At 42.0% G+C, this 21,890-nt stretch overlaps 1 protein-coding gene across 4 annotated transcripts in view; it reads right to left on the bottom strand.

Moving 5' to 3' along the window:
- STAB2 (stabilin 2) overlaps nt 1–21,890 on the bottom strand; it is a 403,506-nt gene that overhangs the window by 147,312 nt on the left and 234,304 nt on the right. For 3 of the 4 annotated variants that reach the window (XR_004540109.1, XM_033951740.1, XM_033951739.1), the window contains exons 35-37: nt 12,773–12,901; nt 5,253–5,309; nt 5,068–5,148 (exon numbers count right to left, since the gene is read on the bottom strand). Coding sequence is in view for 3 of the 4 variants with exons in the window: in XM_033951740.1 (XP_033807631.1) it covers nt 5,068–5,148; nt 5,253–5,309; nt 12,773–12,901 (267 nt within the window). In the remaining variant the exon portion in view is untranslated. The remainder of the gene's footprint in view (nt 1–5,067; nt 5,149–5,252; nt 5,310–12,772; nt 12,902–21,890) is intronic. The other variant, XM_033951741.1, reaches the window with a different exon arrangement.

Below are 21,890 nucleotides of genomic sequence, written 5' to 3'. Positions count from 1 at the left end.
TTCGGATGGGTGGGAGAGATAGAAGGGTCGCGTGGGGAGCGCTTCTGCCGCCGCCGACTAGGGCTTATTTTCAGCGGTAGGGCTTATATTAAGACTTACCTCCAAAATCATTCTAGGGCTTATTTTCGGGGTAGGTCTTATTTTTGGGGAAACACGGTATAATAAGATGCACAACATTTAGCGCGTGCTAATGTCCATTAGCATGCGCTAAGTTTTAATAAAAGAGCCCTTAGTAAACTGCCACTGGCACAGCACTCAGGACTGGGAGGCTCAGACTGTACCTGTACAACTGAGCTTTGTGTTTGTTTTAAGGTTGTCATGTTGTTGGGTTCTGCTGTACCAGCATAACTATCCTTTCTAAACATTGCCTAGTCTTTGAGGTTGTCAACCAGTTTTTGTCCTGCTGCAAAACTGAGCCCCTGTCTCTGACATATTTGTAGATTTTTGTTTTCAATCTGTGTCTCGTCTTTCATGTTCTGTTATTATGGAATTTTATAGGTCTTGGTTTTGTTTATTCTACCTTATTTGATTTTTATATTCTGTAAACTGTTTAGCTACTTGTCTGATGTGCGGAATATCCAATAATTATGAAACATGAAACTTGAGTGCAGCTATAGAACAGTAACAACCAAGTAACTTAGTCTAGCTCAGAGGTTCTCAATATGTGGTTCGCGTACCTCAGGGAGTACGCGTACCATTGTCAGGGGGTATGCAGCGCAGCACTGGAAGTATCCTACACTTCTTCTGCCATCACATATGCTACCATTGTTTTCTCTCCCCAGCTCTCCTGGACTAGCAGCGGCAGCTGTGTTCTTAATTTCCCCACACAGCTGCCGCAAGCGTTACATTTGCGAGTCCACCAGGCTGCAGCCTCGGGGCCTTTGCTAGCACTACATTTGTCTATTTTTCTGACTGTTACTGAGATGGCATTGCATATTTTTTTTAAAAAACCCCACCAGAATATAAATATAACATTTTCTCTGCGTACAGTGTGCTTTGTGTAGTTTAATTTTGTGGTTACCATTATGTATTAATAAGATTATATTGTGTGTATATGAAAAATGAATGGAAGGAACTGCATTACAATTAGTACTATTATTATGGGGGCAGGAGCAGAGCTTGGGCAGGTTTGGGATGGAGCTTGGGTGGGTCTAGGGTGGAGCTTGTGCAGGGGTACTCAGTTGATATTTGTTAGACTTAGGGGGTACTTGGCTTGAAGAAGTTGAGAAATACTGGTCTAGCTCAGAGAGAACTATGGGCTCCTTTTACAAAGCCGCTGTAGAAGTTTCTAGCATGGGTCGGCGAGGTAAATGCTCTGATGCGCAGGAATTCTATGAGCATCGGAGTATTTACCTTGCCAGCCTGTGGTAGAAACCTCTACAACTTTGTAAAAGCCAGCATGTTTGTATAGAATAATGGAGCAGGAAATTAGTGTGACATCATCTCTACATTTAAAATATACCATTGTAAACCTATACAGCTATGATAACCACAAGTTTTTGGATAAGACTTTACAAATTTCCTGTAGCGCCACCACTTAGGCCCTCTTCTATTAAACTGCGCTAACAGTTTTTAGTGTGTCTGAATGACCCGCGTTGCTCCTGACACTCATAGAGTTCCTATGAGCATCGGAAGCAGCACGGCTCTCTGCGGTACAAACTGCTAGCACAGTTTAATAGAAGAGGGAGTTAGTGTAAGATCTAATGGTGTTGGAGTAGAGTCGTACACAAACAGACCCAACATACTATGGGAGATTAGAAAATATTAAGAGCATGTAGAATGGCATTTTTGAAAAGGATATCCAGCTTAGAATAGGAATGCCAAAGTTAGAACATCACAAATGTATACCAATTTCAGAAATATTTTTGAACAGGATACAGCCTGTTCAAAAATACATAAGATGGATATCCATGCGCTGGAAACATTCAGCATGAACATCCATTTTTGCAAACTGAAACGGCCAAATTATGAACAGGGCAAAACAAGGAATATTGACATCTGTATAGAAGCATAGAAATATTCATCCTATAATATAGCCTCAAAGATGTCCATGCAGAGCAGAGGAGTAGCCTGCTGGTTAAAGCAATGGGCTGAGGATCAGGGTCAAATTCCACTTCAGCTGTACCAGGTGTCTTATATATTTAGATACAGTAAGGCTCAGATTCTAGTAACCGCATCCCGAAGTTAGGTTGCGGTATGCGTCCTATCGCCATCCAACTAACCAATTGAGATGCATGTCTAAAAAAAAAAAAAAAATTGAATGGCGCCTACATTGAAGGCACTGTTTACATGCCTGTGGAAGTGTCTAGGCATGCCTAAGGATTCCTGAGGCCGGCATAGGCATGCTCTACAACAAAAGTGGCCTTAGACATCATTAGGCGACCTTAGGCGCTTTCGTAGGTGCAAGACAGGCACCTTAAATGTAGGCCTGTAAAATGCTGGCCTACATTTAAAGAGCCTGAACTGCTATGATTCTATAAACGGCACTGATGTGTGATTGGCACATGATTGATGGCCGTTTTTAGGTGGTTGCTGATACCAGCATCATTTATAGAATCTGGGTCTAAGTATTTTTCTGTCCCTGGAAGGCTCTCAAATAAAAAAAATAGGGTTGAAGTGGGATTTGAACTTGGGTCCCTTGGCTATACAATTCACTGCACTAGCCACTATGCTAGTCCTCAGACTTGTATGCTGTTCTCTTAAGAATGTCCATAATACTTAAAGTTGTCATAGAACCTGGTGTCTTTTGCTGGTTTCACTTTTAGGGGAGAGGGAGGGGGCAGCAGTCACTACAGCAGGGGTGCCCAAAAGGTTGCGATCGACCGGTAGATCGTGAAGGCAACACGAGTCAATCGCGTTGCCTTCGCGTTCTACTTGCTTCCCGACTCAGAAGCGCCAAGCCGACCAACTTTCCCCACCCGACGTCAATTCTGATGTCAGAGAGGAAGTTCCGGGCCAGCCAATTGCTGCCTGGCAGCCCAGAACTTCCACTCCGACTTCAGAAATGACGTCGGAGAAAGGAAATCTGATTGGCCTGATGCTTCTGTGTGGGGAAGCAGGGAGAGCTTGGGGCAGCAGTGGTTTGGAGGCCTGTTCCTCGATGGCAGCGGTGGTGGTTTGGAGGCCTGTTCCCCAATGGCAGTGGTGGTTTGGAGAAAAACAAAAGGAATTGATCCCAAAATATCCAAAAAGAAGAAAATCCAGAGAAAACAAAAAAAAACTCTGTGGAGTGATGATGTTCCTAAATGGACTTTATTTGAAAGTGTCAAAGTTACAAAGGTACACTGAAATCATCCACATAAAATAATTCCATCCACATAAAAATAAATCATCCACATAAGAGCCTTAAAGGACCTAGTCCGCTAGGGATACAGGATCCAACACGGTCCGCGTTTTGACAAAAAGTCTTCTTCAGGGGTCCCTGGGGATCCTATAAAGGTGAGTACGTGGGAAACAATTGTGTGGTGAGCCGGAAGTGAGATACTGCTTGCATTTGCAATGGAAAGGGTGGTGGTTTGGAGGCCTGTTCCCCGATGGCGGCGGCAGTGGCTTGGGAGCAGGCAGGGAGACAGAAAGAAAGAAAGGAAAAAGAAAGAAAGAAATGGGGGGGACAGGAAGACAGAAAGAAAGAAAGGGGGAACAGAAAGAGAAAGAAAGAAAGAAAGAAAGAAAGAAAGAAAGAAAGAAAGAAAGAAAGAAAGAAAGAAAGAAAGAAAGAAAGAAAGAAAAGGGAGGGGGCAGAGAGAGAGAGGAAGAAAAAAGTTGGCGGAGGGAATGAGGTTTGGAAGAATACAGGAGGCTGAAAGAAGGGAAGAAATATTGGATGCACAGTCAGAAGAATAAAGTGCAACCAGAGACTCATGAAATCACCAGACAACAAAGGTAGGAAAAATGATTTTATTTTCAATTTAGTGATCAAAATGTGTCTGTTTTGAGAATTTATATCTGCTGTCTATATTTTGCACTATGGCTCCCTTTTACTAAACCGCAATAGCGGTTTATAGCGCAGGGAGCCTATGAGCATCGAGAGCAGCACAGGGCATTCAGCGCAGCTCCCTGAGTTAAAAACCGCTATCGCGGTTTAGTAAACAGGGAGGGGGTATATTTGTCTATTTTTGTATAGTTGTTACTGAGGTGATATTGCATAAAGTCATCTGCCTTGACCTCTTTGAAAACCCGTGGAATATAAATGATAATTAATATTTTCTCTGCGTATGGTGTGCTTTGTGTTTTTTAAAATTTTATTGTTGGTAGATCATTTTGGCTTGGTCATTTTAAAAGTAGCTCGCAAGCCCAAAAAATGTGGGCACCCCTGCACTAGAGGATTAAGGAGGTGTCATGCATTAATCCCTTCAGTGGACAGCTGCTCAATCAAAGCAGCTTTCTAATAATAATAATAATAATAAATTTATTCTTGTATACCGCCCATTTGTGAGGTTCCAGGTGGTTAACAGAGAAGAAGAGCTGTACAATCAGTGACATATACATAAAATTTGATAAGACATAATAATGAGATAAAAAAGCATATAATCTGGACATGTTTGTACCAGGTCTAAATAACGATTTCCTTCTTTTTACACTTGGATATCCCTTCCCCTTCCATAATTGGTGTTGGACTCTATTTGAGCCCTTCCTAGTCCAGCCTAAAACATGCCAAGACCACGCCTCCTTATTCTATGGACATATTACAGTGTTGGATGTCTATATCCTGCCTTTGCAAAATTGGGTTTAGACATTCAAAACTCAATGTGTAATTAAACTCTGGAATTTGTTGCCAGAGAATGTGGTAAAGGCAGTTAGCTTAGTAGGGTTTAAAAATAGTTTGGATAACTTTCTAAAAAAAAGCAGTTTTATTCTTTGGAATCTTGACAGGTACTTGTGAACTGGGCTGGTCACTGTTGGAAACAGGATACTGGTCTTGATGGACCTGCAGTCTGTCCCAGTATGGCAGCCCTTATATTCTAATGAATAGAGCTTCTAAAATAAGCACTCTTATAATTCAATCAAACTATAAAGCTTGGCATACTGGCTGTTTCTTCACTAGACTTATTACACCATAATACTCACAATAATTTCTCTGGCACATGATGGCCGACATCCATAATATGAACTTCTATACCTTCTATAGCAGTGCTCCCTCGTTTTTGACTGCAAAAATATAATAATGAGCTAGTTAATATTAAATCAATCACTAGAATCAGTAACATCATTTTACTAATATATAACAAAGATATTTTTTGCTTAATACTTACAATTAGTTTTGTTTTTTCAGGGCAGACTGGCATCAACCAACACTCATGACACTCTCCCTTGATAAACAAATAAAGTTAGATTCTCAGCAGAGGAGATACACATTGTCCAGAACAAAAAGGACCCCCAACATTTTCCCAAAAACCCCAAAGCTTCCTACTGCATAGAAACCTCTGCCTGAAATTCAAAACATTTCCGAGTACTTTATATTTCAAAAGGATGGAGTTCCAGCACATCCAGCTTACAAAACAGTTGAGCTCTTAATGAAGACCTAGCTCAGAGAAAACTGGGCTCCTTTTAAAAAGTCAACAGTTCAGTGGCATCAAAGACTTTCTGAATGTATCAAGATTGAAGGAGGATATTTTGAACACAAATTATGAATTAACAAAGGAAAAGGAAAGATTAAGTTCTTATTTTGATAATCTTCTTTCAAGTAGAAATGCACATGAGTCTTGAACCAGTGGGTTATTCATATCTAATCGCTGCAGCTCCTCAGTTCATACCAAAGCACTAAAAGAGGAGAAATAAGAAGGAGGGGTACAGGGAACTCCCTAACAAATCTAAATCTGCCCTGCTCTTCAAGTTTCAAGTTTAATAAAATTTTGATTAAAATGTATTATCATAAGTTCAATGCGATCTACAAATTAAAAAAAAAAAAGAGAATGACAGACAGTATATTTTGGGGAATTGAAAGACTTGAGCAAAGAAACTGACCCTGAAGTATCCACAGAGAGGAAGTCCAAGAAAAACAAAAAAAACCCAACACTGTGGAGAAGTGATGTACCTGATATGGACTTTATTAATAAATCAACTTAGCAATCCACATAAAAACCTCTATGACCCAGTCCGCTGGGAATGTTGGGAATGGTTCATGTTTCGATAAGGATGTCTTCCTCAGGGGTCCTATAAATGATAGTGTAACAATGTAGCAATGTGTGTATTATGGGAACAGCATGTGTGCTTTGATTCTGAAGGTCCATGTGATGCCATGAAAAGTTACGGAGGATGTGCGAATGACTGGCGATATGTGAAACGTGAATAGAGCTGTGAAAATGTATGTCTAAGAATGGTGGATCAAAACTACATTGACGTCATGATTTCGCTTTTGTGTCCCAAGGTGCTTTTTTATATGTTTTCTTACATCTGTCTTGTTTTAATTTCCATTGACATTGTGTTCTTGGAAATTCACTGCTTTTAATGTAATGTCAAAGTATGTTTTTTTTATTTTTTTATTTTTTTTATTATTTATTTATTATTTTCAACTTAAATTTCAAGTATTTCACTTGTACAGAAAGCAAGAATAGGATAGGTATCAAATACAAAGCAATATAATTCTTAAATTAAACTAATATACTATTTATGCTCAAGTCCACAATTAGAATCCAAGAATTATTGAAAATTGGCGAAAATATCTAAAAAGAAAATTGTAAAAGAAACTGAGAACTATAGCACTGAGATGAGGTCACAATATCCTAAATATAGGGCTCAAAGATTGTTAACATTCAGGCGAGACATAGCCACAAAGTTTGTCAATTGTGATGGTTCAAAAAACACATATTTAAGAGTACGGTGATATACAATACATTTACACGGATGTCTCAAATAAAAAGTTGCTCCCAAAGATAAAACCCCAGGTTTCAATAGAAGAAATTCACGGCGACGCCTTTGCGTCTCCCGTGCCAAATCTGGGAACATTTGTATTTTATAACCAAGAAAGCTTTTTTGTCTATTTTTAAAGAAAAGTTTTAACAACCATGTTTTATCAATTGGCAAAGCTAAAGTAATAATCATGGTGGCTGGTGATGCTAAATCCTTCTCAGATGTTTCTAAGATCTGCGATATATTTGGAAGTTCTTGATCTGAGGGTTTTTCTTTTAGTTGTTGATTTTGTTCTTTATCAGGCAAATAATAAACCCGTGAAAATGGTGGTAATGAATCTTCGGGTATCTCTAAGTTCTCTACTAGATATCTCTTTAGCATTTCTCTAGGTGTTACTAACTCGAGTCTTGGAAAGTTAATTAACCTTAAGTTATTACTGCGTGAATTGTTCTCGAGCATTTCAGTCTTCTTCCTTAGGTTAATATTATCTTTAACTAAAGCCTCTTGAACTTGTTTCAATGATACAATTTCTTTTTCCATTTTTTGAACAGATAAATTAGAAATATTCGTTTCTTTCCTTAAATCCTTCAATTCTTTATCATGTTCCTTAATTTTCCCTTCAATTTGTTGGAGTGTAGGAGTAATTTTTTTAACAAAACCAGCCAATAAGTCCCAGATAGAGTCTAAAGTCACTTCTGCAGGTTTAATCAGTTCAATTGAGGTTTGTGTAAGTGTAGAGTGCTCACCGTTCTGAAGTCCTTCGGGGGGTGTCTTCAGCCCTTCCCCCTCATGTTGAGATGATATTCCCCCAGGTACCTCCATAGGGGCCCTGGAAAAGTGGGCCCCAGTCTCCAAGCTCTCCAGTAACTCTTCCCTTGCCTCTGGAGAGGAGAAAACCAATGAATCCGGGGTTTCCCCGCCCCTGGGAGAGCTGGTCGTCTGGGGTTGCGGGGGCGGTGCCCTAACGTCGGGGCTCAGTGTAGTGTCGGGCCCAGGAACATCCACGTTGGTTTCACCTCCCTGTGTTGTCAGCGGGCCGCCATCCGACGTCACTGCGACCTCCTGCATGCGCCGCAGTAAATCCTGAATATTCCCGAGACCCGGGGCTCCAGGACGCCGCGAGGCAGAAGCGGCACTCCGGCCCCGTCTCTTCGGCATCGCGGTAAGTAATTACCGTTAAGAAAATTGAAAAAAGCACAGTCCTGGGACACGCAGCTCAGCGCGTCCGGTCTCAAATCGCCATCTTGGATCTCTCATGTCAAAGTATGTTTTATGAGTTCATTTTATTTGTTTTATTTTGATTTGTAGCACTTTTGGATTGCTTAGCTATTCCACATATCTTCCACCTTAGAACTAGAAGGATATGTATTTCCTCTCAATTTTTCTGTACAATTATTCTCTTTTGCATCCCTTATTCACATTCATCTCTCACTCACTGTTTTTTTGGGTCAAATATATCTCTTCCATAGAGAGTCAAAGCACTATTTCTTATTGAAGCACTTTTCCGAAACAAGTCATTTGTAGTTTTGATTCTTCACTCTTATCTCATCCAGAATGAGAATACGCACTATTTCTTGTTTGCAGCACTTTTCCAATATGAGTCAAATTTAGTTTTGTTCCACCATTCTTGGACACACTTTTTCACAGCTCTATTCACTTATTCACGTTTCACATATCACCAGTCATTTGTGTGTTTACAAGGTAAAACTGAGGAGCTGCAGCACAGCCCAGAGATACAGGAGGCAGAGCTGAAAAAATTTAATAATAATAATAACTTTATTTTTGTATACCGTAATATCACAAACAGTTCAGAGTGGTTTACAATGCAAGAGACTGTATATACACAGCAAAGATACAATGCCAGGGAATGTATTATGCAGTACAATGCAAGAAACTGTATATACACAGCAAAGATACAATGCCAGGGAATGTATTATGCAGTTGAGAACAGTTTACAATGCAGGGGACTGTACATATTCAGCATAGGTGTTTATACAGCGAAAATACAATGCAGATTTAGATTTAAGAGACTGTACATAGACAGCGGAGATATTTATACAGTGCGATACTTGTAGAGCACGATACGATGCAAGAGACTATATAATGCGGTTAAGTGGATTACTATGCAAAGATAGTTACATATATAGCGAGGATACAGAGTGGTGAATGGCCAGAGTGAGCAACCAGTATCAGTTACCGGGAGGGTGCCGCGGGGAGGGGTAAGAAGGAAGGAAGGAATTGTTGGATTGAGGGGGAGGAAAGGAGAGATCGGGGGAAGGAGAGGTGGTAGGGTTTGGTTAATTGGAGGGGAGGGGTTCGAGAAATTTATCATAGAGGTAAGATTTGAGAGCTTTTCTGAAGGATGAGTAAAGTGGGGCAGATGAGATGAGGCTGGTCAGGCAATCTGTCCATTTGCCAGCTTGGAATGAGAGAGTTCTATTAAGGAATCTTTTGTAGATGCATCCCTTTGGGGATGGGTAAGTAAAGAGATAGACATTGCGAGTTCGATTGGTGCCTGGGAACGCAAAGTGGTGAGACAGATATATCGGGGACTGGCCAGTTAAGGTTTTGAAGCAGAGGCAGGCAAATTTGAAGATGACTCTCGCTTCTATTGGTAGTCAGTGAAGTTTTCTGTAGTAAGGGCTGATATGGTCTGACTTTTTGAGGCCATAGTTAGGCGGACGGCTGTGTTTTGGATGAGTCTCAGGCGTTTGATGGTTTTCTTGTAGGAGCCCAATTATATGATATTACAGTAATCCAGGGTGCTTAAGATTAGGGATTGGACCAGCAGTCTGAAGGAGGGGAAGTCAAAGTAGTGTTTGATGGTACAGAGTTTCCAGAGGGTGTAGAAGCATTTTTTGATCTGAGCATTAGTGTGGTCTTCGAAGGTCAGGCAGCGGTCTAGGATGACTCCCAGGATTTTGATGGTGGGATTGATAGGGTAAGTTAGACCGTTGAGTTGTAGGGTGGTGTTCGTTAATTTGTGGTTGGGACTTGCAAGGAAGAGTTTAGTCTTTTCTGGATTTAGTTTTAGTTTGAACCGGGTGGTCCAGTGTTCGACCATGGTGAGTACTGAAGAGATGTGCTGTTCTGTTTCTTGTGAGGAGATGGGGATGACAATTTATATGATGCCCTCTACACAACTTGCAATTAGAGGTGAATAGCCCACTGCTTCAAGACTCATATGCCTTTTGCACTAGAAAACCCATTATACTAATATATTTACAAAGGTCATACTACAGGTTTATATTTGGTCTTTTTACTATTGTTATGTTGTCAGTGGCATAGTATGGGGGGTGGGAAGGTGGACTGCCCTGGGCACTGTGTTGGTGGGGGTGCCAGCATCTCTTCACCTCCCCATGCCATGCTCTTGCCCTCCCTTCCCCGCCCCTGTACCACTTTAAAAATTTTCACTAGCATGAGCAACTACTCTAGCCTGCTACTCACACTGGCCTGGCTCCCTCCCTACTTGCACTGACCTGGCTCCCTACTTCCAGGTCATGGGGCCAGGATGTGACATCAGAGGTTGGAGAAGCTGCTCGTGGAGGCAAAGATTTAGAGGTTCAGGGGTGGGAAAGTAGGGCGCAACTGTAGCGATAGCAGGGGGTGGGTGGGTTAGCATGGGGAGAGGCAAAGAGAAGGGCGCAGGGGGTGACTCTGCCCTGGATACTTCCTACCCTCGCTATGCCACTATATGTTGTTAACAAAATTGTAAGCCTTATGTTGAATTGTACCTGCTGTACACTGACTTGGGCGAATGTCTTCATAAAGGTGGTTAATGGAGCCAAATAAATAAATATGTTTAAAAAGTTGCAAAATACTTTGAAACTATGGCCCTTTTTTACTAAGCTGTGGTAGAGGTTTCCACCATGGCCCAGGATGTTAAATGCTTCGATGATCTGTGATAGACAGGGTATGCCTGCTAGCAGTGTTCCTATGATAACAGGGCCATCTGAAGCTGACACATACCATTTTTTTCAGTTTAAAACAGGAATTGTTGAATCTGGTGTTATTCAGCCTAAAAACATCAGAGAGAGCAAAGAGTGTAGCTAGCTCTCACACAGTGCACACGTCCCTTTAAACTCCAGGATTAATCTTAGAGTCCTGAGACAAACTTCTACATCTGGGGGTTGGGGGCAGGGTATTAGCTTCTTAAACACCAGAGCTGCACTCTTGGAGGAGAAGGAGGAGAGGTGGAACAGCCCAGACAGAGGAAGCAGTCCAGGAAGATGACAAAGGAACCTTAGGGCAGAGTGATCAGGTAGAGGGTAAAATACCAAAAGCCATGGAGCTGCAGGAAGCAGGAGAAGAGGCTACAAGCTATGAGAGATTTCAGAGCCAAGCCATGGTGGTACTGCCCTATCCAGACCAATACAATGCAGAGCTGCAGAAAATGGAAATTGGCTATGCATCCATTCTAAGGCAAGTGGAAACTATCAATTATAGAAGAGAAGTAAAGTTGTTTTCATAAACCCCTTTTCTGCTGGTAACCTCTTCAAGTCACTTTATGTTTGAACCAGAGTCTGTTTTGCTATACAGAACTGTTTGCTAAGAAAGTCTTCAGCCGTTTATTCTTTGTTCCTCCTGCAAGTAGTGTGGGAGGTGTAGACAAGAGTCCAGGAACGTTGCCAGGGGAAATTGCCATGTGTTCCACTGAGGTGAAACGTCTGAGAATGGTAACAAAAGTGGAAACAAAACCAGTGCTGTAATGAACTAATACTCTTTTGCTGCAGAGCAGGGAGAACCAGAACGCTGTCTGGAATATTTGCTGAAAAGCTTAACTGTCTTATTTTTCTTTTTTGTTTGTTTTTGCATGGGACTTGCTGTGAGGTTCTGCTGGATTTTGCAAGGACTGACTAAAGCACAGAAGAGTCCTGGAACTATTCCTGGTGTCAACTGTTTTGTTTGAACTGAAACCATTGCTGGAAGGTTTATGTTTGGGAGCATTCTGACAAAACGAACTGAATTTTTGGCTTTTGCTTTTGATTCCATACATTTGGTGACTGAGAAAACAAAGTCATGGATTTTGCACTGTTTGATAATAAAGCATGTTTTTGATTCAGCTCCAATACCTGTGTGGTGTTCATGTTTGTACTCCCTAGTCTCCAGAATTCCAGTGCACCACCTAGAAGTGCGCAACAAAACTGTCACGTGGCACTTGAACACGCTCCGGCCTAAGGGTGGCTGTGACAGCTCATAGGAATTATATGAGTGTTGGAGCAGCGTCAGAGCATTTAGCGCTCCAGGTAGTGGTAGAAACCTCTGCAGTGGCTTAGTAAAAGGGGGAGAGGGGTATGTAAGGGGTTCCGTTTGCTTACAGACAGATGTCTGCTAGAATTTTTATTTACAGCCCAAGAAAGTAATAATAAAGCAATGCAACCTTACTCCTGTTTCTTGTTGGTTGATTATTACGTTCCCTGTAATTGTCTTCTTAATTACTTAATTTTACTGTAAATCACTCAGACTTTTTGATGAGCAGTATGTCAAGAATTAAATAAATTTGAAACTTGAAATAAACTTGAAACTTTCCTATATTGATAAGATCTCCTTTTACTCCTTTATAGGGGAGTGTGTGGCGCAGTGGTTAGAGTTACAGCCTCATCACCCTGAGGTTGTGGGTTCAAATCCCATGATGCTCACTCAACACCCCATTGCTCCAGGTACATTAAAAAGAGTGTGAGTCTACCAGGACAGATAGGGAAAATGCTTAAGTACTTGAATGTAAACCACTTAGGCTATAAGTGGTATATAAATACTATAAATAAAAAAAATAAATACTGCAAAATTAAGATTGCATGTGCAAAAGAAAAGAAGAAGCAATCAGAATGAAATGAGAAAATATGGAAGAGCTGCCCAGAGAAAAAGTATAAATGAATCAAGTTTGAATGCTGTAACTTCAAAGTGCAGAAGAACACCAGCTTACCTTCAGGATCTGGGTATAATTATGGTCACATCTGTTCATCTCAATTTCCAGTACACTCTCCAGCCCATGGATAACCCCCTTGTTAGTTGAAAGATTGGTGTAATTTATTGCAGCTTCATTTACAAACAACTGCAAAAGAAACAGTGTTCAAGAGTTCTGCTACTGCAGTAGAAACTTAACTGCTATTACTGAATAATAACATTAGTGACTGTAATTCTATCAAGTAGGTGCTAACATTTACGCACTTGCCATGCCCATAAATCTTTAGAATACTAGCATATATGCAAGAATGTGTGCACAGTGGCGTACCTAGCATGTGTGACATCCGGGGCCCATCATTTTTTGGCACCCCCCATCTGTATGAAAAACATGATTTTTAGTAACAAGCCACACGTCACACATGAATACCTAGGAAAAGGCAGCATCTTACATACTGCAGTGAGAAGTACAACAGCAATACACCCATTGTAAAACTAAACAAGCCAGACTAGTACAGATCAATCCTGCAGTCAATCCTAACAGAAAACCATGTCTTTCGAACACACAGAACACAGAAAACACCTTTGCCTAGTATGGAATGTCATCACAAACTTATCCCTCCCCCTTTTACAAAACTGTAATGTGGATTTTAGCCACGGTGGTAACAACTCTGACACTCATAGAATTCTGAGCATCAGAGTTGCTACCATCACGGCTGGCGCTAAAAAACGCTCCACAGTTTTGTAAAAGGGGAGATAAAATAGAAATACATAGACAAAGGTTAAATTGAACAAGCAAAAAGCTGGACTCTGCATACAATGCAATACCACAGAAACAGTGACACATGTCTTCTAAAGCAATAAATAAAGAGAAAATTTTTGTTCTACCTTTGTCTTCTTTGGTTTCTGCTTTCCTCATCCTCTTGTTAGTCTCTTCCTTTCATCCACTGTCTGCCATCTCTCTGCCCCTATATGGCATCTTCTCTCCTTCTATGCCCCTTCCAGAAACTGTATGCCTCCCCCTTTCATCTCTCCTTTCACCCCCATTGGTCTGGTATCTGTTTCCTCTCCTTCCCCCCTGCTCTGGCATCTCTCTCTCTGCTCCCTTCCTCCTGTTCTTTCCTGGTCTTCCTTCTCAATTTATTTTCTGCCTCTGTCTAAATTCTTTTTTACTATTCAGTCCTCAATTTCCCTCTTTCACTGTGTCTACCTATAGCTTGCCACCTCTTTCACTCACCCCTTCCAGTAACTAACTCTATCCTCTTCCCTCAATCCTGCATGTGCCCTTTTTTCTTTCTCCTCCCCACTTCCTTCCAGCATCTGCTCCCCCTTTCCCTCACACTTCCATTCAGCAGCTGTCCTTCCTCTCCCCCACACTTCCATTCAGTGTCTGTTTCCCTCTCTCTACCCCTTCCATCTACTGTTCACCCTCTATCTCGCCCCTTCCATTCACTGCCCTCTGTGCTCTTTCTATTCAGTGTTCACCCTCTCTCTCTCTCTTCCATATGGCATCTTTCCTCTTTCTATGCTCCTTCCATAAACTATCTATCCCGTGCCCCTTCTCTCCTTTGTACATGATTGATTTCAACTCTGTCACCTCTCCGTTTTTCTCTCTCTGTCACCACCCCCCTCCCCTATGCTCTGGCATCTCTCTCTGACATTTCCTCCTTCCTTTCCCCCTTCCTTTTCCCTTGATCTGGCATACCTTCCTCCTTCCCTCCATGCCCTGGCGTCTCTTCTTCCCTCCAAGCCCTGGCATCTCCTTTCATTCCCTCCAATTGGGTACAGCAATACTCTCCCCCTCTGCTCCCTTTTCTCCTTCTGGTACCCAAGGCCTGGTGTCCTGAATTTCATCGGGCAGCAGCAGCATTCACAATTTACTGCTGTTGCCCGCTTCAGGCCTTCCTCTCTGTCGGGTCCTGTCTTCATGAAAACAGGAAGTAGGCAGGATCCGGCAGAGAGGAAGGCCTGAAGCTGGCAACAGCAGCAAATTGTAAAAGCTGCTGCTGCCCGAAGAAGGTAATGGCGCTAGGCCTTGGAGCACCGAGGCAGACCGCTTCTTCTCCCTCCCAGCCGAACCCCCGCTGACCCTCCTATCTCTCCCCCCCCCAAGTGAACCTTTCCGACCCTCCCAGCGAGAGCAGCAAACCTCCCTCCAGTAGCGTCGGCTGCTTCACGGCTTTCTCCTGCCGATGAAGCATCACTGATGAAACTTGACATAGCTTTTGAAATGCCTGGAGCTGAACCGGAACAGATGGACGTGAGTTTGGCACTTTCCTGCCGGTGATTTAACTTGCTCTTTTTTGGATATTCTTTTTGGGACAATTGACAGATGAAGTAGTTGCCAAGGAACTGTGTTTGAGAAAGGTTTTTTTTTTTTTAGTTGTTGTTGCACAGCAGTGGGGGCTGGGCTGGAAGCAGTGCTGGAATTGTGCACAGCACTAATTGAGCTGCTCTACACCAGCTGGGACTGAGCTTGTACGAAGCTGGTGTGGTTTTCTTTTGTTTGCTGCATTCATTGGAAGACAGTGACTTCCAGAATTGGGGAGGGTTCACAGAAGACCTCGGGTAGGGAATTTTGTGGGTGCTTGTGAAAAGCCATTATTAAAAGTGAACACAGCAATTCTGTTCCCAGTTCCCAGGGACTGGAGAGTTGCTACAGCCTAGAAAGGCAAAGTTGTGAACTGCAGTGGCGTACCAAGGGAGGGGCGGGGGGGGGGGGTTCGCCCCGGGTGCCACCCACCGGGGAATAGACTGCTGCTGGGGAAAGGCTGCCACCGCCGCTATCGGGAACAAGCCGGCGCCGAGTTCTCCTTGCTTTTCTTCCCCACGGGGCCGACCGACTCTCGCCACCCAACGTCAATTCTGACATCAGAAAGGATGTTCTGAGCCAGCCAATTGCTGCCTGGCTGGCCTGGAACGTCGTCTCCAACGTTAGAATTGACGTCGGGCGATGAGAGTTGGTTGGCCCCACAGGGAAAAAAACCAGGGCGGGAGAACTCGGCGCCGGCCTGTTCCCGATGGCGGCAGTGGCAGCTTTTCCCCGGCAGCGGTGGCAGCAGCATGTTTCCCAATGGCGGTGGCATGGGGGAGGGCAGGGAGAAAGAAAGAAAGAAAGTGTGGGGGGGGGGGGGGGGATAGGGAGCCAGAAAGAAATAAAGGGGGCAGGGTGAAACAAAGAAGGAAAGAAAAAAATGGGGCACAGAGAGAGAGAGAAAAACAGACATACAGAAAGAAAGGGGGCATGGAGAGAGAAAGATAGAAGGGGGCAGGGTGAAAGAAAGAAAGAAAGAAATGGGGCATGGAGAGAGAGAGAGAAAGACAGGCATAGAGAAAGAAAGGGGGCAAGGTGAAAGAAAGAAATGGGGCACGAAGAGAGAGAGAGAAAGACAGACATACAGAAAGAAAGGGGGCATGGAGAGAAAAAGAAAGAAGGGGGTAGGATGAAGCAAAGAAAAAGTTGGGGGAGGGAATGAGGTCTGGAGGAGAGGAAGCATACAGGAGGCTGAAAGGGAAGAAATATTGGATGCACAGTCAGAAAAATAAAGTGCCACCAGAGACTGATGAAATTACCAAACAAAGGTAGGAAAAATGATTTTATTTTCAATTTAGTGATCAAAATGTGTCCGTTTTGAGAATTTATACATGCTGTCTATATTTTGCACTATGGCCCCATTTTACTAAACTGCAATAGCGGTTTTTTGTGCAGGGAGCCTATGAGCGTCGAGAGCAGCGTGGGGCATTCAGCGCAGCTCCCTGCTCTAAAAACCGCTATCGCGGTTTAGTAAAAAGGGATGGGGTATATTTGTCTATTTTTGTATAGTTGTCACTGAGGTGACATTGCATAAAGTCAGCTGCCTTGACCTATTTGAAAACCCGCGGAATATAAATGATAATTAACATTTTCTCTGCGTACGGTGTGCTTTGTGTTCTTAAAATTTTATTGTTGGTAGATCATTTTGACTTGGTCACAAAGGTAAGGGGGAGGGAGGGAGGGGAGCTGCTGAAAGACATCTAATAATCCTTGCAGGCTTGACTGTGCAGGGAATTATTTTTGTAAAATCATGTTTTGTTATGTGACTGGCATTATTTAGACTTTAATTTCTATGAATGAATAGAATGAAAATGATATAAAATTACTTGCTTGTTTTTATGTGCGTGCGGTGAAGGAAAGTGGAGAGAGAGTGGGCTGAGGACGCTGAAGGGAAATGGGGAAGATAGAGTGGGGAAAAGACGCTGATTTATAAATTGACAATTGTACAGAATATACTTTAATATAATAAGTTCAATATAAAACAATTCAAGGCTTGTGTGGATGGAATCACGTGGTTTGCAGGGATGGGGACCGAGCTTACTGGGATTAGTCCAATAAAATGGTATTTTCTTATTTCTCATTATTTGTTTTAGTTGTATTTGTTAATTTGTAAAGTGGTGATTGTTATGTATCAGTTTTTTCAAATTTACATCTACTGTCTTTATATTTAGCACATTATTAGAGGACATGTATTACTGTTTTTGTGGTGTTGTGGTGTTGCATTGAATGCAGAGTCTGGTTTCTTGGCAGTTCAGTTTAACTGTTGTCTACATATTTCTATTTTTAATTTGTGATTATTCCATATTGGGCGAGGATGTATCTATTTGTGTGTATGAAAGGGACATGGCTTTCTGATAGCATTGACTGAACAGGATCAATGACTGTACAGGATCTGGCTTGTTTAGTTTTACAATGTATGTGTTGGTGTTCTAGTGCTCACTGCAGTGTTTAAGATGCTGCCTTTTTCTAGGTACACTCTTGTTGTGCGATATGTGGATTGTTACTAAAAATAATATTTTTCACATTTTTCAAAAAAATGATGGGCCCTGGGTGTCACATATGCTAGGTACACCACTGGTGAACTGCATTGCTTTGAAGTTTTTTTTGTTTTGTTGTTTAAACTGCAAGGACATGGTGAAGCTCGGGACTGTGTTAACCTAAAGCCCATGTCTCCTTAACGTGGAGTGGAATCGTTGTTGTTGTTTTTTTTTGCTTTTCCCTTTTTCCTGTTGGGAACAGTATTGAACTGCCCAGGACATGACTGCAGGCTACTTACCTGGGGCAGAGCTTGAGATTTGCTTGTTGGACTATAAATTGGCTACTATGAACGGTTTGCTTATGAGTGAAAGCCAGTAAAACCGTTTTGTTTCTTTTTGATTAAAACTTATTGCAATGGTCTGAAAGATTTTTGGGTTTTTTTAAATTATTACACCAGAGAATTATATTGCTGTGTAGGGTCTCCCCCTTTGGGAGTCACATCAGGGTCGTGATGTCACCTGTCGGCGATTCCCACCCCCGTAGTCGTCTTGCGGGCCCGACTGGTGACAACCTGCAAAATTTTTCTTCTCTCTATCCCCCCTATGAATGTGCCCTTCCATACCTTACCTCCGAAAACCAGGGGAGCTGAGTTCAATTTTCACTGCAGTCACTTAACCCTCCATTGACCCAGGTACAAAAATAATGAGCACCTGAATATAATATGTAAACCACTTTGATTGATATCACAGAAAGACGGTATATCAAGTCTCATCCTCTTTCTCTTTCCCTTTATTCCAGGGTGGTGCAATTAGAGGGGGGCGGAAGCCAGCAGGCCTTAAGGATGTGCAGATGCTCAAGGCCCTATGCTCATCAGCCTCAATGCTTTTAATATCATACTAGTTTGAGTGTTATCACCCGGAGGGAGAGATAAGGAAATAAACACATTGTGGGAGAGGTGAAAGGGGGAGGGAGGGGGGAGAAAGGAGTTGGAGACCATGAGGAAGGGGAAAAATACTGACATTATGAGGGAGGGAGAAAGAAGAAGAAAGAATGAAATGCTAGGCACCAAGGGGATGGGAGTAGAGGGGTTGAGATGAGGAGAAGGAGAGAGATGCTGGACACCATGGAAGGGAATTGTGAGATGGTAGTTAAAGAGATGCTGGAGTTGGGGGCAGAGCTAAGGGCACGTTTGGTGGCTCCCCAAACAAGTTTCAGGTTTATTCCAGACTTAATACACCACTTATGAGGAAACTTATCAAAGCACTTTACAAATTTATAATGAGAAAAAGAGAAGAAAGGAACTACAATAATACAGGAAAGAAAAGATTAGAAGTCATAGGAAGGAACAAAAGAGGTCCAGAACCAGCACTGCAGTATACCAGGCACCCATATCCAGTCAGACAGCAAAGGGTGCCTAAGATCCAAATGGCTTAGAACAAAAATATGTTTGTAAGTTTAACCTTAAAATCAGATAAAGTTCATTCCAGAAATAGGACCAGTGAAACTGAATTACAAAGGGTAGGAAATTGTACACTAAATTATTTTTTTCCTAATAGAGGAAAGATGAACAGAGTGATGTGATGGGACCTGAACAAAGCGACCTTGTGAAGAGCTTATGTTCTTATGAGTGCCCTTGAGGGGTTATAAGGCAACAAAATTGAGAAAGATATGTAAGGTAACCAGAATGTAGAATCTTAAACACCTGGATTAATAGTTCAAATGATGCCTGATAAGGTACAGGAAGCCAGCGCTCAACCTGTACAAGGGGAGTAATATGATCAATGCGCCCAACACCTTTAAGGAGATGTAAGGCTGTATTCTGGACTAACTGAAGACACTGTATCTCCTTCTGACTAATTCCATATAATAGAACATTACAATTGTTCAAAGTGGAAATTACTAATGCATGAACAAGAATACCGAGAGCAGATGTTAAAAATAAGCAATAAACAGAGTAAAGCATCCTTAATTTGAAAAAACCCCAAAGTCTTCACATTTCCAGAGATGTGGTAATGAAAGGACAGTGAGCTATTAAGAGTTACTCCCAGGCCCCGCACAGTGTCAACTATTTGTAAGGGCTGTATTATGGAAAAGATTTTGGAGTGATTGAAGAAATAGTGGTACATTTGTCTAAGTTAAGCTTAAGGTTATGAGAAGTTAACCAGCCAGTGATCTGATCCAGTTTATGATTCAGCTCAGCAAAACATTGCTTAGAAGTTTTATAGGCGATATTATCAAATTTTAAATAAACCTGAAAAGCTTGTGCATCTATAGGACAAATGGAGGCTAGGATCTTAATATCATCTGCAGACACAAAAACTGTAAGGCCCAAAAATGCAGGATAATAATGGAGCCAGGAAAACATTAAAAAAGCAGAGGAACCTAGAAAGAGCCCTGTGGAACTCCAAAGGGGCATAAGACAAACATGAAACATTCCATTGATCTATGTAAGTTCTATTAGCGAGATAAGAATGCAGTCAATCCAAAGCTATGCTCTGAGCACTAGATGATCCAAGAGGTGGGAATGACCAACCAAATCAAAAGCCATTGTCAGATCTAAAGAGATTAATAGTGTCTCTTAAGATCTTGGTGTTGAAACATACGAGTAATGCGGCCTAAAAGAGTAATCTCGGAACTCTGATACCTACGAAAGTCCATTTGATGTGAATGAAGAGCCTCTCACAGATCTAAATAATCTTCCAATTGTGGACACACGACTTGCTCAGCTACCGTAAGTAGGCTAAGGGACAATAGTTGATTACCTGGCCTATATCTTTTTTCTGGGCCTTAATTTTTGGAAGGATGTAGGCTAATGTCCATTGTATGGGGGCATTATATATTTTGATTAAATTATCATGAGCAGTATTGGATATTTAAACTTAACACAGTGTCTCCTTATGGACTGAATGTGGAAGTGGAATGGATGATGTTAGTATGAATGTGCTGTGTGATTGGTTCCTATGAATTTGAGATCAGGATATTTAAATATTGTAAGAAGTTGCCACCGCCATTTTTGTGAAGAATCTTACATGTAGCTGTAGCTGATCGAGCTAATGAAAGAATTTGCTGTAAGGCAGTTTCTGAGGGAGGAATAAAAGAAACAAGACCATTACTATGTGTCAGTGCATCTGCAGATGGTAAAGCAGAGGGAGATATCATGGAAAAGGACCGTTGAGATGCAGAATCAGAGGCCGACCATAAAGAAACTGCATTAGAATGAAAATAGAAGGCTAATGAATCTGCGCTAGGCATGGAATCATGGGCATGGGATTCTATTGGAGGAACAGTCAAAGTATACAGAATGCTTTAGAGCTTGCTGGAAATAGGAGCACACTGGATTTGTGAAGAATAGTAGACCTGCTTAGCCTGAATGATTGCCTGTTTATAGTAGGCTGCCAGGGCTTTATATCTGTCAAACATGGAAGGAAACCTACTCTTCCTCCAACAGCATTCTGTCTGAGTTAGAAAACATGATTAGATTATACTGTAACTAGTCTTAAAGCCTTTACATTAATAGTGGTAGAATTGATGTGTGTCTGTCTTTCTTTCTCTCTCTCTCTCCTTGGCCGCTTTCTGTCTGTCTGTCTAACTTTCTTTCTATCTGTCTCTCTCTCTCCTTGGTTGCTGTCTGTCTGTCTTTCTTTCTGTCTCTCTCTTTCCTCGGCTGTCCACAACCACCCCTTGCCTGCTCCTCCTGTCAAGCAGTAGCCCTTCTCCCTTCTTTTTACCTCCTCCGTGTCCAGCAGCACCCCTTCCCTGCTCCCCCTGTCCACAGGCACAGGGTGGGTACGTCTTGTGCATGACCAGCTGTAGGGTTATTTTTTTTTTCATCAGGGTATTTAGTTCTTTCCTTTTCCCTCCCCTCCCCTTTTGTCTGCAAAAACAGGTCCCGTGAATGCAGTATGTCTTCTGGTTCCCCAGGGCTGAAGAGTACTCTCATTATCGGGATACATAAGCAGCTGAATAAAACCCCAAGCGCCTCAAATGGAATTTGGCACGGAGGCACACATCACGGCGGCAGGGATCACGGCCTCCTAAGTGCACATGCTCGCTTAGGGATTTATTATAGAGGATATAAACCCTAATAATAGTAAAAAAACCTCAACCATATACAGTAAAACCTTGGATTACAAGTAACTTGGTATGCAAGTGTTTTGCAAGACAAGCAAAACATTTAATTAAATTTTAACTTGATATACAAGCAATGTCTTGCAATACAAGTACAAACAGTATACACGTATCCCAACATCAGAACTGAGTCCATTGTTCTTCTCTCTCTGACACTGCAAGAGTGTAGTGACTATTCTAAACAAGCGAGGTCTTGCAATATAAGTACATACAATATACA

Source organism: Geotrypetes seraphini, chromosome 7 (genome assembly GCF_902459505.1).
Source record: "Geotrypetes seraphini chromosome 7, aGeoSer1.1, whole genome shotgun sequence".
Taxonomy (NCBI): Eukaryota; Metazoa; Chordata; class Amphibia; order Gymnophiona; family Dermophiidae; genus Geotrypetes; species Geotrypetes seraphini.
Note: the sequence above shows the minus strand (reverse complement) of the source record. Positions and strands in the feature narration are given on the sequence as shown.